The following is a 20,339-nucleotide window of genomic DNA, read 5'->3' as shown; positions in this document are numbered from 1 at the left end:
TGTGCATCTAATCTAGTACATTTGGACCTTCCTTAGCAGCTACTGTATTAAACATCCACTTTTCTTAAGAAGCCAGTGAGCTATCTTCCCAAATTTCTACTAATTTTGAGTTTTGTTAAGCAGCCACCAGCCTAAAATAGGCAGACTGTGTCAATTCCTTGGCTGGCTGTTTGATACAGGTTAAACTGGATATGTAAACTTTGATATTTTATATTATTATAATTATTATTTTTCCTGTATTTTCAGCACCAGTGGATTAAACAAATGTCTCTCGGTAAGTAATCTGTTGTTTTGACCTTTTAAAGGTCTGTCAGTATAAATGTACACCAGTTTATTTACTATCAGGACTGGGAATAGGGTTGCTGCAATGTTTTAAAAGTCACTTAAGTAATTTATATTTTCATTTCTTTAGTATTTAGGTGCATTCTTTCCTAATGAATAAAATTGCTCAGATTACTTCAGCTTTATTTACTCCTTCTACTGCCAAGCCATAGAGATGAATACATTTAATGGACAGTACTTAACAGTCACAGAGACTGCCTTGGTAGCCTAGTGGTAGAGTGCCCGCTATGACTGCAGTCCATGGGTTTGCTCCATGGTCAGGTTATACCAGTGACATGAGATATGGTGTTAGTAGCTTCCTCGCTTTGTGCTCAGCATTAAAAGGCTAGTTGTTAGACTGGTCAGCCCAGTGTCGGTATAGTGTCTGGGTGGGGAATGATGTCACATGTCTACAGCATGATATTCCAGTGAGACAGCACTATAAAGTTGAGCATTGTGCTCACACTCATTGATATGATGGAAAAATTGTTGAAAGTTTTTAAAACTCTAAGTAATTAATTATTCATTTATTTTAATCAGTTTAGTCTGCCTGTGATATTTACCTTCCAAACTTAAAATTGAACAGTAATTGAGGTCTACATTTACATAGAGGTTCAATGTCAAAATAGTAATTATAAAGGGTGTTTAACCTTTAGCCTGCTGGTGGCAAGTGATTTTGCCTTTGCGACCAGTGCAGACCAAGATCAGCCTGCACATCCGTGCAGTCTGATCATGGTCTGCACTGTTCGCTGTTCAGTCAGTAAATTTTCAGTGAACACCCCTTTCAGTAATTAGTGGTACTGCCCAAATTGAATGATGGACAAGTTCATTTTAGGAATTTAGCAGGGTAAAGGTTAAGCTTTTCATCATGTTTATACATGAAAAACATACAGAGAAAGCAGCCCTATTTTAACCTTTACCCCGCTAAATTTCTAAAATGGATTGGTCCATCTTTCAATTTGGGCAGTACCATTTATTATTTCAAGGGGTGTTCACTTAAAATTTACTGACTGAATAGCAAACAGTGCAGACCATGATCAGACTGCACAGATGTGCAGGTTGATCTTGGTCTGCACATGTCGCAAAGGCAGAATCACTTGCTGCCAGCAAGCTAAAGGTTAAACATGTATTGTATTTATTTAACAGCTCACAATGTGGACTTGTTGGAATATGCAGATATGTTTCTACATCATCATGTAACTGGGAAATATTTACTGAACCTCACTCAAGGTGATCTCAGCAATATGGGTATCAAATCTCTCGGACATAGATTTGAATTATTTGTAAGTGTCTTAATTATATGTGGTTTTACTTACTAGAAGAGGTGTTTTGATAATTAGATGTATTCGCCTCTTTGAACAAGAAGTTAGGTCTCAGAATTTAAATCACTTGCCCTTCTTAGCTGATGGTTCAAGCCTCATACAAGTGGAAAAAATCATATCATCAAAGTCAATCCAAAACCTCGAAACTGCAAAATGGAAACTTTTCAAGACTATTAAAACATAGTTACTTTTGTTATAGCAAAAGTTAGTCGTTTGGAACATAGGTCATTAGAACTAGTTTTTAATCATGTTTTATGTCAAACAGAGATTCACGTTCATAACATTGGTTATTTGGCTTAAATGCAGTTTTTACTAAACTGTATACCTGCCAGCCTAGCTCAATGACGAGAACCCAGATCAATGGATTGCGGGGTCAGGAGTTTGATCCTGGGGGTAAGCATGTTTTCCATGACAATTTGATAAAAGACACTGTGTTTGAATCATTCGTCCTCCACCTCTGATTCATGTAAATAAGTTGGCAGTTATTTGTGGAGAACAGGTTTGTACTGGTACGGAATGCAGGAACACTTGTTAGCTTAACTGCTTGTCGTAACATAACTGAAATGCTGTTGAAAAAGGGCATTAAAACTGAAAAAAGCTGAATTGTATGCAGATCATCTTCAGCCATTTTTAGAATCTGAGCTGCATATTCAGTGTGTTAATGGCATACATGTATAAACAGTTTAAAGCTATTCCATTTACAAAATAATGAGAGGCCACCATATTGTAGTCAGCCATAATGTTACATCATTATTTTGTAAATGATATAGCTTCAAACTGTCATATGCTCTTTATGTCTTCAACAGCTGGTAGAAGAACATTATTTGATAGAGTAATGACTCTTTCTTGATATGTTATTATCCCCTTAAATGCTAGATTTCTATGGACGATTTTTTATAGCTGTTTCGTAGCATTGTTTTTAATAAATCAAATAGTGACTTTTGAGGCTATGCCCTTCTGATAGTTATGTTTAACAAAAGCAATGTTTTTTTCTGGTTTTCTTTGCAGACAGAGATTGAGCTACTCAAGGCCCACAACTACAGACTGCTTAACTTTCCTCCTCTAGCACAGGTAGTCTCCCTTTGTTCAAATTTTTCTGTTGTTTACAACAGTATTGTATGCCTAAAAGCCTGGAAATTGGTTGCAGATGTTAGAAAATTAAATAATTGGTGACTGAAAGACCATAATTACACCTGCCTGATAGGCAATCATGAGTTCTTAGAACTTGATTCACATACTAATATATTTTTGTAATTTCTGGTGGCTGGTATTTTATATGTTTTTTCTTATGCAACAGGCAGGTTAACGAAGTATAAAAAACAAAATGAAATAATAATAAGGTTTATCTACCAAAGGAACCAAATGAAATATATCTTTCCTGTGTTGTTTATGTAGACATTTTTCATTTAGGAATTTCATAATACTTCAGCCTAGATAGATTAACCTTTATCCTGCTAAATTTCTATTATGAACTTGTCCGTCTTTCAATTTGGACAGTACTACTAACTGTTAAAAGGGGTGCTTCCAAAAAAGATACTGACTGAATGGTGAACAGTGCAGATCTTGATCAGACTGCACAAGTGTGCGGGCTAATCATGATCAACACATGTCTCAAAGACAGAATCAATCATGTTCAGTATGGTAAGGCTTAAACCTATATAATTATAATAATGTTTAGTTTTAAGCTCACCTGTGACATAGTGACAAGGTGAGTTTTTGTGATTGCCCATCTTCGGTCGGTGTCCGTTGTCCGTCGGCGTCTGTCCACAATTTCTTGTGAACACGATAGAGACCACATTTTGCAATTAATTTTAATCAGACTTACACACAACTTGTATTGGCATAATATCTCGGTTCCTTTCAAAAACTGGCCAGATCCCGTTATGGGTTCCAGAGTTCTGGCCCCTTAAAGGGCCAAACTTTTAATAAAGTCAGATATCTTCGTTACAGTCAAAGCTTTTGACTGGAAACTTTTACTGTTTACATGGTCTGTTTCTTGTACGGTCCATAACTCTGCCATCAATGAAGGGATTTAAAATTACTTGGCATAAATGTTCCCTATAATGAGATGACGTGTCTTGCCCAAGACCCAGACCCCTAGCTCCAAGGTCAAGGTCACACTTAGAAGTCAAAGGTTAACATGTTCTGTTTCTTGTCTGGTCCATAACTGCCATTTATCAAGGGATTTGAAAATAATTTGAAACAAATGTTAACCATATTGAGAAGATGTGCCACACTTATGACCCGGGTCTCTTAGGTCAGGGTCAAGGTCACAAAATGATTCACACCTGAACTATTCTGGCATATTTTGCACAGACAACTGTAGCATTCTTGGGCATGCTTTAGGGACATTTGTCACCAATAGTGACTGCTCTTGTTTAAATCCTAGGTACTCCTTTATTATGAGAATGGCCTGAAAAGACATTTTTAGCTCATCTGATTTTTTGAAAAAAAATGATGAGTTATTGTCATCACTTGAGCGGTTGTCGGCGTCGGCATCTGCGTCGGCGTTCCCTGGTTAAGTTTTATGTTTAGGTCAGCTTTTCTCCTAAACTATCAAAGCTATTGCTTTGAAACTTGGAATACTTGTTCACCATCATAAGCTGACCCTGTATAGCAAGAAACATAACTCTGTCTTGCTTTTTGCAAGATTTATGGCCCCTTTTGTACTTAGAAAATATCAGATTTCTTGGTTAAGTTTTATGTTTAGGTCAACTTTTCTCCTAAACTGTCAAAGCTATTGCTTTGAAACTTGGAATACTTGTTCACCATCATAAGCAGACACTGTACATCAAGAAACATAACTCCATCTTGCTTTATGCAAGATTTATTGCCCCATTTGGACTTAGAAAATCAGTTTTCTTGGTTAAGCTTTATGTTTAGGTCAGCTTTTATCCTAAACTATCAAAGCTATTGCTTTAAAACTTGTAACACTTGTTCACCATCATAAGTTGACCATGTACAGCAAGAAACATAACTCCATCCTGCTTTTTGCAAGATTTATGGCCCCTTTTGGACTTAGAAAATATCAGATTTCTTGGTTAAGTTTTGGGGCCTCCGTGGCCGAGTGGTTAGAGTCGTTGACTTCAAACCATTTGCCCCTCATCGATGTGGGTTCGAAACCTCATTGGGCTAGAATTCTTCACGTGAGGAAGCCATCCAGCTGCTTACGGAAGGTCGGTGGTTCTACCCAGGTGCCCGCTACGTGATGAAATAGTGCACGGAGGGGCACCTGGGGTCTTCCCCACCATTAAAGCTGGAAAGTCGCCATATGACCTAAAATTGTGTCGGTGCGACGTTAAACCCAACAAAATAAATAAATAAAATAAATTGGTTAAGTTTTATGTTTAGGTCAACTTTTCTCTTAAACTATCAAAGCTATTGCTTTGAAACTTGCAACACTTGTTCACCATCATAAGCTGACCCTGTACAGCAAGCAACATAACTCCATCCTGCTTTTTGCAATAATTATTGCCCCTTTTGGACTTAGAAAATTATTTTCTTGGTTGAGTATTATGTTTAAGTCAACTTTTCTCATAAACTATCAAAGCTATTGCTTTAAAACTTGCACCAGTTTTTCACCATCATAAGTGGACACTGTACATCAAGAAACATAACTCTATCCTGCTTTTGCAAGAATGATGGCCCTTTTTAGACTTAGAAAATCATGGGTAGGACAATATTTCTATTACACCAAAAAAATCAGATGAGCGTCAGCACCCGCAATGCGGTGCTCTTGTTTCAGCTAATCTGTCACGTTAGATATGTAGTGAAATGAAAGTGTTTGTGTTACAGGTATCAAAGACTGAAGGAACAAAAGAGAAAGAATCCCATACTGTAAAGATAACATTGATATTTGGCCATCATCTGAGACTAGGGCATTCAAACAAGGTAAGCACCTAAATGTTGGTGAAATTAGATTGAGAGGAAGGAAAAAGTGGAAAAAATGCACAGATACACTGTCAGTAGTTCTGCACATTTGAAAAACCGGCATTCATGGTGTAACATTATTTGTCTGTTAAACATACAATGAAGCTGGGATCTGGCATAAGGACATGTACATCAAACCATGAATGCTGTGAAATCATTAATATTCGTGGGGGACTAATTTTCGTGGATTTCGTGGTTAAGTCAAACTGCAAAATTTAATCCCAATGAACAAGTAAAATTCCCATTCATTTTAAGTTCAAAAGTTGAAATCCAAGAATTCATATCCCTACGAAATTGCCGTTTTGACCAAAACCACAAAATTTCGTGCCCACGAAATTAAATGATTTTACAGTAAATGGCAAACTTTGTGTTAATTTGATGAAACTGGCAATGTTTCCATCTTTCTAAGGTCATAAAATCAGCTTGAATTTAGTTTATCTCTTCAGTTGTGGGCAGACTCTAAAAAAAAAAGCACACAAACAATATAATTTTATTTAACCAAAAGAAAGGCAATATGTCTAGAAGTTCCATAAAAGTCCAAATATCATTAATATTATTATTATTGTAGAATTTTGTCTGTACACAAAAATATCATCAAAATGGTGATTTTCTCATAGACTGCCATTATGAAACTTAATTGCAGGACAAATTTTTCGAATCTGTCTAGCAGAAATAAAACACATGACCATATCTTTTTTTTTGGCAGAAAGTACTTACAGGCTGTCTAGCATCCCTAAAATTCCTACTTCTTTGCAGTTTAGCTAAAATTCTAAAAAAAAATGAAAAATCAAAGGGAAATCCTAAAAATGCCGAACTTTTCCCCATGAAGTCGTTTTTAGCTCGACTATTCGAAGAATAAGTAGAGCTATCCTACTCACCACGGCGTCGGTGTCGGTGTTGGCGTCGGCATCACACCTTGGTTAAGTTTTTCGTACCAGTCCACATTTTGACAAAGTCTTTTGAGATAAAGCTTTGAAACTTTCAACACTTGTTTACCATCATCATGGCCAGTTATAGACAAGAGCACATAACTCCATCAAGGATTTTGGCTGAATTATGGCCCCTTTTGACTTAGAAATCATGGTTAAGTTTTTCGTACCAGTTCATATTTTGACAAAGTCTTTTAAGATAAAGCTTTAAAACTTTCAACACTTGTTTACCATCACCATGGCCAGTTATAGGCAAGAGTACATAACTCCCTCAAGGATTTTGGCTGAATTATGGCCCCTTTTGACTTAGAAATCATGGTTAAGTTTTTCGTACCAGTTCATATTTTGACAAAGTCTTTTGAGATAAAGCTTTGAAACTTTCAACACTTGTTTACCATTCATCATGGCCAGTTATAGGCAAGAGCACATAACTCCATCAAGGATTTTGGCTGAATTATGGCCCCTTTTGACTTAGAAATCATAGTTAAGTTTTTCGTACCAGTTCATATTTTGACAAAGTCTTTTAAGATAAAGCTTTGAAACTTTCAACACTTGTTTACCATCACCATGGCCAGTTATAGGCAAGAGTAGATAACTCCATCAGGGATATCGGCTAAATTATGGCCCCTTTCGACTTAGAAAACTTGGTTAATATTTCGTACCAGTTCATATTTTGACAAAGTCTTTTGAGATAAAGCTTTGAAACTTTCAACACCTGTTTACCGTCACCATGTCCAGTTATAGGCAAGAGTACATAGCTCCATCAAGGATTTTGGCTGAATTATGGCCCCTTTTGACTTAGAAATCTTGGTTAAGTTTTTCGTACCAGTTTATATTTTTTGTAAACTGTTTGACATATGGCTTTGAAACTTTTATCACTTGTTTAGTATAATAGTCTCTATCTGTAGGAAAGAGAAAATAACTCTGTCATCTATTTTGGCTGAATTATTGCCCTTTTTGGACTTTGAAATTGGTTCTGTTTTCATACAAGTCCATGTTTTGTCAAAACTATTTGACATATGGCTTTTAAACTTTGAACACTTGTTTATCATTATGATTTCCATCTGTAGGCAAAAGTACATAACTATTTTGATTGAATTATGGCCCGTTTTGGACTTTGAAATTGCCTCATATATTGCCATTTAGTGCATGACTTATCGAAATCAAAATAATACAGGAACATTGTTTCTCTGATCTATTTATTTCTTTTGTCTGAATATCCTTGGAAATATTTTGACCCCATTCTTCGATCAATTCTTCGAATAGTCGAGCGCGCTGTCATCAGACAGCTCTTGTTTTTATTAATATAAATTGGAGTTTGGGAAGTACTTCATGCTAAATATGTTTTAATGTATACTATTTTAGCTCTTCTTATTTAATACTAGCAGTTTTCTCCAGTTTATAGACAACTGACCATAAACCAACACCTCCAGCTATCAGGTATAGGGGTTATTTTATGACTACAAGCAATTTGAAGAGGGAAAGCTGTTCTAAAACTGATAAACAACAAGGGTACTCGTATGCTTAATACCATTTGACATGCAATAATTCAAACATAACAATTGAAGGTGAAATCTAACTTAGGGGCCTCCGTGGCCGAGTGGTTAAGGTCGCTGACTTCAAATCACTTGCCCCTCATCGATGTGGGTTCGAGCCTCACCCGGGGCGTTGAATTCTTCATGTGAGGAAGCCATCCAGCTGGCTTATGGGATGTCGGTAGTTCAACCCAGGTTCCCGCTTGTGATGAAATAATGCACGGAGGGGCACCTGGGGTCTTTCTCCACCATCAAAGCTAGGAAGTCACCATATGACCTATAATTTTGTTGGTGCGACGTAAAACCCAACATAATAAATAAATAAATGAAATGTAATTTGAAATGCAGAAAACCAAAAGTTTAGTCAAAACTTGCCTTAAATATGGAACTGATGCTGATATAAATATAGTTTTATTTGTCTGTGAACAGTTTTGGAAAGAAGAACATACATTGTTTGAAGTGGTACAAGAACTGGTACTCCAACACAAGTAGCTCTTTCTAAGAACTCTATAGATTAGGTTGAGTAGTGTTGAGAAGTAAAACTTCCAGTCAGTTGCTTTCCCCCTTTTGTTTTGCCCCAGGAAAAAAATCTTGTATTGTTAAGTTCTCCACAATCCTTTTTTCATTCTGTACTCTGAATAGAGAAAAAACTATAGCAAAACTAATTTTTTCCTTAAATAATTTTGTTGATTTTTTGCGAAATTTGGTATAAATCTATGAAATGAACAAGGCATTTTATCATTTTCTTGGCATAATATGCAGAAATTTACCGATAATCTGTACTGCATAATTTGTTTGAACAATTTTATTGTATAACTTTACCATTATTATCATAAAATGGATTTTCAAGTTAGAAATTACATCTCTTGAAATCATAATTTTTATGTAATTTTATCTAAAAAGGAGTAGCTAGGGTATATTAAGTATGATATAAATATTCATGACACAGTCTGTAGCCAGACTAAATTTCATTTTAGTTCTTTTTTATACAAGAACTTGATATTGCCTTAATATCATTCTTTGCTGAATATGTCTATTTTCATGAAGCTCTATATAGGGACACTTAAAGTCTAACCACAGTTGGGGAGATTTTCATACAGTGAGAGGAAAAGAATTGAAAGCAACAAAATTAATTTTCATACTATGATGTATTAATGTTCAAAAGTGAGAGTGTTTTATTATTCATAGTGGCCGAGTTTGGTCCATGTTTCGGAGAAAAAAGTTCGACTTTACCAAATCATAGAAAGAAAGCATTGTTTTACATGAAAATTAAACAGCATATAAAACATGCATATTATTCTACAAAACCATTGTCAATTTACTCATACATGTATTGAATTTCGGAAAGGGACTGCATGAAGGGGTCACACTTCTGGACAGTTCAACACCTTTAAAAACTCACCATTTTTAAAAAGGTGTTACATTTCTTCATTTTGATGCATTTGCAACAATGAGCCAGTGTTTAAACTTAACATAACTATGTAAAACATTGTTTTTGACAATTGTTTACATTTATTTCTTTACAAATGGCATTCTTTTTCAAAGGGGGACAACTCTTTTAGAATATTTTAAGTATCCAGTTATATGGGACAGAAAACATGTATTGTACAGATAAGTTGTTTGTCAGGATGTTAGTTTACTGGGTTTACTAAAATTTTCTGTTGTTTTGTGATATACTGCAAAACCTTAAGGAAGAATATACAGTGTAGTGAAACACATTCATATTTTGATATAGACCCCCCCACCCACCACCCAGCTTGGGGAGACATATTGTTTTTATAACTGGAGAACCATTTGACCTGAACCCTTCAAACTTCATAGGGTGATAGGGCTTACTGAGTAGATGAACCCTATCATTTTTTGGTCACTCCATCAAAGGTCAAGGTCACAGGGGCCTGAACATAGTAAACCGTTTCTGATCAATAACTGGAGAACCACCTGACCCAGAATGTTCAAACTTCATTGCAGAGTAGATGACCCCTATTGATTTTTGTGTCACTTGATCAAAAGTCAAGGTCACAGGGGCCAGAAATTGGAAAATCGTTTCCAATCTAAAACTGGAGAACCAATTGACCTAGTGTTGAAACTTCATACGATGATTGGACCTGCAGAGTAGATGACCCCTAATGATTTTGGGATCACTTGATCAAAGGTCAAGGTCACAGGGGCCAGAACATTGAAAAACGTTCCTGATCAATAACTGGAGAACCATTTGACCTAGAATCTTCAAACTTCATATGTTGATAGGGCTTATGAAGTAGATGACTCCTAACCATTTCCAATCAGTAACTTGAAAACCACTTGACCAAGAATGTTGAAACTTCATAGAATGATTGAACATGCAGAGTAGATGACCCCTATGGATTTTTGGGACACTTGATTAAAGGTCAAGGTCACAAGAGCCAGAACTCTGATCCATAACTTGAGAACCACTTGACCCAGAACTTTGAAACTTCATGGGATGATTGGACATGCCTAGTAGATGACTCCTATTAATCTTGAGGCCATTCTTTCAGAGGTCAAGGTCAAACAGGCCAGAACATGAAAAACCATTTCCGATCCTTAACTTGAGAACCATTTGACCCAGAACGTTGAAACTTCACAGGATGATTGGACATGCCATTAGATGATCCCTATTGCATTTCAGTCACTAAGCCAACCATCAGTGTTTCTTTGAGTTTCACTCTTGTCCCCTCTTGCCTATTACTATAATGCTTTGGGGGAGACATGTGCTTTTCTACAATAGCATCTTCTAGTTTTTAAATTCAATTAAATGTAGAATATAACTACGTATTTTGCATGTGAATTAAGGTTAGAATCATATTTTACTCAACAGAAGTATTCATTCATGAATTTACATAACTATATTCTGTTAAATGCCCACAATAGGAAAAGACATTATGGTCATAACTTCTAAAATAGCTACCACTGCTTAAGAATACCTATAATATGCTATAAAAGCCTGTGTAATAAATGTATATTGCTGAAACTTTGCATAGTGTTTTGTTGTCACATGTGCCATATTTTTGCCAAGTTTCATTAATATAGGGCAAAAAAAATAAGAATTTTAACCCTCACCCTGCTAAATTTCTATAATGAACTTGTCCATCTTTCAATTTTGACAGTACCATTAACTGTTAAAAGGGGTGCTTACCAAAAAGATACTGACTGAATGGCAAACAGTGCAGACCATGATCAGACTGCACGGATGTGCAGGCTGATCTTGGTCTGCACTGGTCGCAAAGGCAGAATCACTTGCCGCCGGCAGGCTAAGGGTTAAAGTCTAAGTTGAAGGTTGAGACTTCAAACATAGATGTTTGTGGGTCCAGGCCTTCATTGTAACTCACAGTAACTCAGGTGAGCAAGTTATAGACACTGTAGACATCACATTTGTAACAGAACAGAGAAATAACTTCAAATATATTGAAGTGAAAGAGCATTAGAAAGAAACAATCCATCATAGTCAATTAGCGAATATTAAAACAGACATTAAGCATGCTGATTAACATAAAGCTATGAGGGTTATTGTAAGAGGGTTGGAATTACAAACCATAATGGCAGAAGTCAAGGGACTGAATCGCATCCAAAGGCAATCAAAAACACATGATCTACTTCTGAAATGACCTGCTTTATGTTTGTTTTATTTCGATTTTATTTCAAACATTACTTAGCTGGAGTAAGTTTTTTGTGAACTTGATTTTCTCTGTTTATTGTTAACTGAAAAGCATGATTTCAGAATTACTTGATAATGCACCAGTGTGTTGTATCAATTTCTTAATACTTATGTACTTTTTTTCCATGGACTTGAAAATTTATGGCGGGTGGGGTTTTTTGGGGGTTTTTTTTGTTGTTGTTGTTTTTAAACAAATTGTCTATTCAGGAACCTAGCCAATATGATGATGCTACAAATATAAAAATGGGCAGGGGGTCTGGTTCTAGATCCATTTTTAAATACAAATAAATGTGATTTAGGCTCTTTGATGGTGATTATGTATGCCAACGATTTTAAACAGTGGCTACTGTTAAATTACTGATATTTGTGGGGGACAATTTTTTTCATGGTTGGGTCAGTTCACGAAATTTGACCCCAACAAACAAAATTATTATTCCGCTTCATATTATGTTTCATTGAATTCATATCCCCACAAAATGGCTGCGTTGGCCAAAAGCACAAAGTTCCGTGCCAACTAAAATAAATGATTTCACTTCCCGCCCGCTTAGCTCAATAGGGAGAGCGCAGATCTACAGATCTTGGGGTCGTGAGTTCGAACCCTGGGCGAGGCATATGTTCTCCATGACGATTTGATAAAAGACATTGTGTCTCAAATCATTCCTCCTCCACCGCTGATTCATGTGGAGAAGTTGGCAGTTACATGCGGAGAACATACATCAGTACTGACAAAGAATCCAGGAACACAGGTTAGATTAAATGTCCGCCGTTACATAGCTGAAATACTGTTGAAAAATGGCTTTAAACCCAAAACAAACAAAAAAACAGTAAGTCCATACCTATACTTCTGTAGCGTTTATTTATACTTAGAATGTGAATGCTTGTTTTGGAACTTAGTCATGTAATGATCATTCCATGGATTAATAACTAATCCTTTAATTATGTGGACATGAAATATCATGGTTTTGACCAAAACAGCTATTTAAGAGGATATGAATTTGCAAATTTCAAATTGTTTTGAAGATGAAGTAAATGAGAATTTTAATTGGGATTATAAGATACTTCATTTAATGCAACCATGAAATCTACGAAAATAATTCCCATATGGATATTAATGATGTCACAGTAGTGCTTAAAATGTTCAATTTATTATCATTCCTCAAACATTACTGTAATTGATCTATATTGATTAAGTTGAGGTGTGCTTTACAGTTGGTACATTGTGGCAGTCGTACATGCAGATTTTGTTCTCTGTCATCAGAACATGAAAAAGGCTGTTGGAACAGTCAAATACAATTTGTAATGGTACACCACCCTTCTGCTTTGTGTATGGTATGATTTTGTCCTCCACCTTTGGTTTATGATAGGAAGTTGTTAAATGGAAAGGCAACTTGGTTCTTATGTTAATTCCATCTGCTAGGATTTCTTAAATCATTTAAAGAAGTGAAAGAATTTTCAAAGTCGGCTTAAAAATGAGAGAGTTATGAGCATTTAAATATTTGATAAAAATGGCAGCCATTTTGTTTCCATGGCAACAAAAAACAAAATGGCAGATTTATTGAATTCTAGATACATAATTGAACTGTATTTACTTATTTCTGTAATATAATTTCTCTACTTTTTCCAGTTATAACGAAAAAAATTACCATGTTTTACATCTTACACTCAAGAAATGTGCATATGAATTTAATCTATTTAAAAGATTATTTGCTAAATAAAGAATTCAGCAGTGTGTAAATGACGTCATAAACACACTAAAATGGCTGCCTCCATGAGCAGCCATTTTCCTAAATTTTAGATTGCCATATCTTTTTCAATAGTGGTCCGATTTTAAAAATTCTTTCAGTGTTATAAAAAGGCTTGAGAATTGCTTTCATATAAAATTAACTTATTGTCAGGCATTCCTTGCCCTTTAAGTCCCATAATGAGCAGCTGCTGCAGAACAGTGCATTATTACAATATTAGAATGCATGGAAACAGTTATTTTTGTCTAAGAGCCTGTATATAACAAAAACAATTTATTTTTTTATCTGTATAGTTATTTTATTTGCAGGAGCATAAATGGAAGATGTACATGGAAATAGACGACGATGATGATGATAACGATGACAGTGATGTTGGAGACAAAGACTTTAACATCCTTACATGTATAAAGGATGTGACCTTCACATATAAAGGGCACCAGGGGTCATTCAAGGTCACCCATCCCCCGTATATAATGGAGAAATGGAGTGTTGGGATAGAAAAAGATATGCAAGTGGAGTGTATTGTAAATTTTGAGGTAAATTTTTTATCTAAGTGGACTTTGAAATGTTACATATCTATGAAAGATTTCATGTGGTCAGGTGGTAAGGGGCTGAACCATTATTACAAAAGTTTGGGGTTCAAATCCAGGTCAAGGCGCTGGAAATTTCTGGGATGCTCGTAACTGTTACCATCCAAATAAGAGGTCAGTGCTTGTTCTTTTCAAGAAAGTAGGCACTATGTGTATCCGTGCTTTACACTGGGCAAGTTAAAGAACCAGGCTGTCTTTTCACAAACAGCTAGGCCTAGTTGGACTGACATGCCCTTATCTAAAATGTCTTATGTCTCTCTGTTTTGATGGCTTTGTCTTGCTCTGTCCCTCTGGTCAGATCGCTCTGTATCTACATCGGTAGAGGATAATTTGGTGCCCAGGAATGGCGGCCTTTATATATTTGTATACATGTATATGTAAACAACCTTTTTAAGGTGTTTGTCTTGAAAAAAGGTGTTATATATTGAAATTTTGTGTGATACATTATATATATACTGATTCTGTAATTATTGTGATACATCTTGGTTAGTATTTTATCTGCTTTACATGTTGAGTGCGCCACTGTTCTGTATTCTTTATCAAAGATGATTGTTGCAGAAACTCCTTTTATGAAACTAACAACTCATAATTGAGATGAAATTTCAAAGCAAAAGGACTTGATTCTACTGAAAGTTGTAAACAAAATAAATTCTCAAAATTTTGAACTTCTGGAATAATTTCATTGCAGTTTGAAATTGCCCTTTCTTTTCGTAGATATTCAGCATTATTTTACAAAGTTTTTAAATCTGTTTTTCAGAACAAAGTGAAGAAGCCAAAGTCTTGTAGATATATACACCAGCTTAACACTAGTGGTGCTAATGCAGGTCAAAAGGTTGTGGCCTTGACATTAAACGGGGTCAATGAAGAGTCTAGTCTAACCCCAACATTAACAATTACCAAAAAGGAAATAAAACCAAGCCAAAGTACTCCACACTTACAAGGTGCTTGGGTTGACAGAAATACATTCATTCCTGTAACAACTCCGGAGAAGAAAGGCAAGTATTAAACATTTAATACAGTTTTGTAGAAAAACATGGCTGCCAGTGTCCCTAAATGTACATAGTGAGAACTTAAAAAAATCTTGTCAGAAACTGTTAGGATGATTTTAAAGTAATTTCACACAGAGTGTTTCTTTGGTGATCTTTTACAAAGATTCTTCATGAAAAAATGGCCCTTAGAATGCATCATCACTTTTCCTGTATGTATATAGTGGAACTCCTAAAAGTCATTGCTCGCCTGACTTTATACAAATATTATATAGGTGACGTTCTACCAAGTTTGTTTCAAGCATTCCATTTCATTAAATAATAACATGGCCGCCAAAGCTTAAAATAGAAAATTCTCTAAACAGCATCTTCTCCTCAACTGTTAGTCCAATATTGGAATAATTTCATGGAAATGTTCCTTGACTGACGGCCTACCAAGATTTTTCATAATACTCTTACTTGTCATAAAAACGCGGTCACCAGAGCTAAACATAGAAAATTAGTCAAAACACTATCTTCTCAAAAACCTCATCCAAATTTAAAATAGTTTCACTGAAATGTTCCTTGGACAACACTACAAAATTTCTTAAAAGCCGTCTTGAATATACACAAAAAATGCTGCCAAGAGGCAGATCTATTTTCTGTATATGGTTGTATGGAAAACCTTCACATATCTTCCCCACTGAATCTGCAGGTCAGTTTTCAAAGTAAGTAATGGCAGAACTGTTTTTTGTTTTATCAGTTTTAAGCTATGAACCTTGAGTGAGCAATATATGGTGATTGTGACGCTTTTGTTTAATCATAGGTAAGGGAAGACAACATTATTTTGTGTCAGCAAGATTTAAGCTCTAGAATGCTTTTGTAACATACTACAAATTTCATGTGTCTGTTAACAGTTAAAGTACCCAGAAATAAGAAAAGATAATTTACATTTATAATAAAAAGTTTGAGGAACATGTATATCATACCAGAAATATTTAAAACTAGAGAAAAGGATGGATCAAAATAGCATGAATTTGCTTACACAGCCAAGAGTCTATGCTATAAATTTTATATGTTTTTACATGTAAAAAAATCACTTCTAATATAAGATAGAAAAAAAAAAGAAAGAAAAACCAAACCAAACCCTGAACTGAAGTGTATTGTAAGTGCCGCAGGCTTATTAAATATTTTTATCCCTCAAGAATATTTTTAGCTTGTAAACCATGCAGTAGAGATAAGTAGGGCTTATAAAAGATATATTAATTTTCAACTTTGTAATCTCAAGTAGCAGTTAAAAATATTTTAGATTGGAAAGAATTATTTTCAAATAAAAACATAATATGCTGCATGTTTTTTTTCCAGGAAATATTTGAATTCTAATGCTTTCCAGTAATGTGATATTTACCATTCTGCAACTGCTTGAGATTATGCCTTCTAGAAATATTGGTTTATTATGGATGAAAACTTATATATTTAATGTTTCATAAGGCTTTTTAGCTCAACTTTTCAAAGAAAAAGTAGAGCTATTGCATTCGCCCCAGCGTCGGCGTCACTGTCGCTGTTGGTTAAAGTTTTTAAAGTCAGATATCTCTGTTACTATCAAAGCTGTTGACTTGAAACTTAAAGTAGTTATTTACTATCAAAGTCTACACCAGGAGGAACAATCCCCATAATTCTGATTTGAATTTTGACAGAGTTATGCCCCTTTTTAACTTAGAATTTTTGGGTTAGAGTTTTTACTGGCAAAGCTCTAATTCACAGTCAAGCACTGAGAAAAGTCAAGCGTGCTGTCTTACAGACAGCTCTTGTATAATTTTATGTTAAAAATAGATAAAGCAGTTGTCCAAACAGATGTTTTGCATACCTACATGGTTAGAAAAACACTGCTTTCAATACTGTGCATGAATATACACAGTTAGAACCATAAAGGGAGGTAATAAAAACACTGGATTCAGAAAAACTGTCTACTGTATCAGTCAATATTCAAACAGTTGACATGTGTGTGAGAAAACTTTTGTGAAAAATAGAATTTAACCACAGATTAGGGTATTTTATGTCTGTTATAAAAAACTGTGGCACTCACATGAAAAAGGCATTATGATTCTTTAACATAATATTGAGCCGTGCCATGAGAAAACCAACATAGTGGCTTTGCGACCAGCATGGATCCAGACCAGCCTGCGCATCCGCACAGTCTGGTCAGGATCCATACTGTTCGCTGTCAAAGTCTATTGCAATTAAAGAAACTGTTAGCGAACAGCATGGATCCTGACCAGACTGCGCGGATGCACAGGCTGGTCCGGATCCATGCTGGTTGCAAAGCTACTATGTTGGTTTTCTCGTGGCTCATATTGACTCTTGGGTAAATTCCAAGTTTTTTTTTTATAAAACTTCAGCTACAGACTCTGTTTCATTAACTCATTCTTCTTTTGTCATGATTTTAATGAAAATATTTTTGCTTCCAATTTTTGCATGCCATGTGGCATATTAAGTTATTCCCTATTATGTATATGATTTTAATAGCCTGCCTATTTCATTACAGTCGTATCGCATGACTGCCTCAGTTAACACTAGACCATCAATAAAGAGGTTGCAAGTTTCAGTTTTGGTAGCATCTGAACTTGCTTTCTCTGGGATGACCCAACCTTAAATTGAAGTTTTAACCAATCAGATGCTTGAATTTTTGGACTGGTCTCCAAACTCAATTTTAATTACCTGGGTCCAGGGTTAAAAATCTGAAATTGTAGACCAGTCTCGGAATACAACATTGTCATTGGTCAATTTCATAATTATTCTCAGAAGTAGCCAATCAGATGCCAGAGGTTTTAGACTGGTCCGCAAACTCAATTTTATTACCTTGGACCACAACATTTGACTGTTTGATTCATGGCTCGGTCTTGAAGTTGTGCAATGACATGATTGGTCTGAAAAAAGGTAGTTTTTTTAACAGTGACCCATGAAGTCATTCATCCTACATGGAAAAAACAAGCTTGTACTGGTCTGTGATCTAGAAAGGCAGGTATGTTTCCTGACTACTGAAATAAAGTTGAGAAAAAAAAAACCAGCCGAGTCCAACATATTAGACAAAACTGTTGTGATTCTATTTTTTTTTCTGGATAGTTTTATTTTTGGTGAGAAACTAATAGAGGGAAATTTAGGTTAGCCAATTTTCCTATTTGCAAGCTTGTTTCAAAAGATGTATCAGTGATGTATCAAAGAATTTATCTGGCCACAGCAGGTAGCAGAGTAGGCAGTTTAGAAAATGTTCATTAAAATGTTGGAACATGCTAGAACACTGAGTGAGTGAGAGATTACACTAGCTTTGGCAGATAGATGATTTATAAAACCTTGAGATGCTATCACAACTATGTTAGCTCTGTCTCCCAATGTTGTAAGGTAAAACTCCAGATATTTTTTTTTTATAAATGAATACTTGAGTCATGTTTTTAAGTGAGCAGGGTGTATCAAGTATTAAGATCTTGAAGACTTGAAACTCCATTCATGTTTTGCATCTTTTGTATAGATGTGGGTTTTTTTTTTGTGCTGAAGTATTTCTCTTTTCTAAAGATTATACAAGTGGTTTTTACCATTCAATTTAAGTTGATAAACAAAATTTGGAATTTGATAGCGATAAATATATGTCAAATTAGTTTTGCTGAGTTTGGTTGCTAGGGTAACAGTAGTGGTGAATAGGGGTTTTACTATGGAACTTTTCATTTAAGGTCAGTTGTTACTTGTATAGTAAGGTCACAAAACATCACTTCAAGTTCACCGAATGTTACTTTGGTTTTAACCCTTTCCCTGCTAGATTTCTATAATGAACTTGTCCATCTTTCAGTTTGGACAGTACCATTAAATGTTAAAAGGGGTGCTTGCCAAAAAGATGCTGACTGAATGACGAACAGTGCAGATCTTGATCAGACTGTACGGATGTGCAGATTGATCATGATGTGCATTGGTCGCAAAGGCAGAATCAGTCTTGTCCAGCATGGTAAGGGTTAAGGCAAGACAGGACTAGTTTTTAGCTCGCCTATTCGAAGAATAGGGGAGCTATCCTACTCGCTCCGGCGTCGGCGTAGCGCGAGCATGAGCGTTAGCGTGAGCGTCACACAAATGTAAAAGTTTGCGTACCACCCCAAATATTTTTAAAGTCCATTGAGATATTTCTTTCATATTTTGCATACTTGTTAACTATCATGACCCCAGTCTGTAAAAAGGAGGAGGCAACTCTATCAAGCATTTTGACTGAATTATGACCCCTTTTCGATTTAGAATAAATGTTAAAGTTTGCGTACCACCACAAATATTTTCAAAGTCCATTGAGATATTGCTTTCATATTTTGCATACTTGTTTACCTTCATGACCCCAGTCTGTAAAAAGGAGGAGGCAACTCTATCAAGCATTTTGACTGAATTATGGCCCCTTTTCGATTTAGAATAAATGTTAAAGTTTGCGTACACCCCAAATATTTTCAAAGTCCATTGAGATATTGCTTTCATATTTTGCATACTTGTTTACCATCATGACCCCAGTCTGTAAAAAGGAGACGGCAACTCTATCAAGCATTTTGACTGAATTATGGCCCCGTTTCGACTTAGAATAAATGTTAAAGTTTGCGTACCACCCTAAATATTTTCAAAGTCCATAGAGATATTGCTTTGATATTTTGCATACTTGTTTACCATCATGACCCCAGTCTGTAAAAAAGAGGAGGCAACTCTATCAAGCATTTTGACTGAATTATGGCCCCTTTTCGACTTAGAATAAATGTTATAGTTTGCGTACCACCCCAAATATTTTCAAGTCCATTGAGATATTGCTTTGATATTTTGCATACTTGTTTACCATCATGACCCCAGTCTGTAAAAAGGAGGCAACTCTATCAAGCATTTTGACTGAATTATGGCCCCTTTTCGACTTAGAATATGCTTATTGTGATGTTAAAGTTTTACTCATTGCTTATATATTATAATATCAAGCACTGAGAATAGTCGAGCAGGCTGTCCACTGACAGCTCTTGTTTTTCTAAGTAACTAAGATCGCAACCATTTAGAAACATTGTTAAAAACTGAGTAGTCAAGTCCCATTTTCCCAACCTATTTTCACCTTCTTAAATGTCACTTATGCCTGCCATAAGTTTGAAGGAAAACCCTGTACAAAGTACTCCCTAATGATCTAAAAATAAGTACTGACTCAATTATTATTGTTCCAAAAAAGTTTTTTTTAAAAATTGAGGTTGAGTTTTGAAAGAAGTTTAGGACTATACTTAGGGGAATTGCATTAAAAATAATACTAATGCTTTCTTCAGACAAGTTTGAACTCCCCTGA

The 20,339-nt window shown here is 35.4% G+C and overlaps 1 protein-coding gene across 2 annotated transcripts in view; it reads left to right on the top strand.

Moving 5' to 3' along the window:
* The window catches only part of LOC123532890 (uncharacterized), a 57,604-nt gene that overhangs the window by 24,864 nt on the left and 12,401 nt on the right, over positions 1-20,339 (top strand). For both annotated transcript variants that reach the window (XM_053517803.1, XM_045314486.2), the window contains exons 14-19: positions 247-274; positions 1,468-1,604; positions 2,652-2,714; positions 5,439-5,534; positions 13,761-13,988; positions 14,800-15,037. In XM_053517803.1, the coding sequence (XP_053373778.1) occupies positions 247-274; positions 1,468-1,604; positions 2,652-2,714; positions 5,439-5,534; positions 13,761-13,988; positions 14,800-15,037 (790 nt within the window). The remainder of the gene's footprint in view (positions 1-246; positions 275-1,467; positions 1,605-2,651; positions 2,715-5,438; positions 5,535-13,760; positions 13,989-14,799; positions 15,038-20,339) is intronic.

Source organism: Mercenaria mercenaria, chromosome 11, assembly GCF_021730395.1.
Source record: "Mercenaria mercenaria strain notata chromosome 11, MADL_Memer_1, whole genome shotgun sequence".
NCBI classification, from domain to species: Eukaryota; Metazoa; Mollusca; class Bivalvia; order Venerida; family Veneridae; genus Mercenaria; species Mercenaria mercenaria.
The sequence above is the reverse complement of the archived record's forward strand: the minus strand, read 5'-3'. Positions and strand labels throughout refer to the sequence as shown.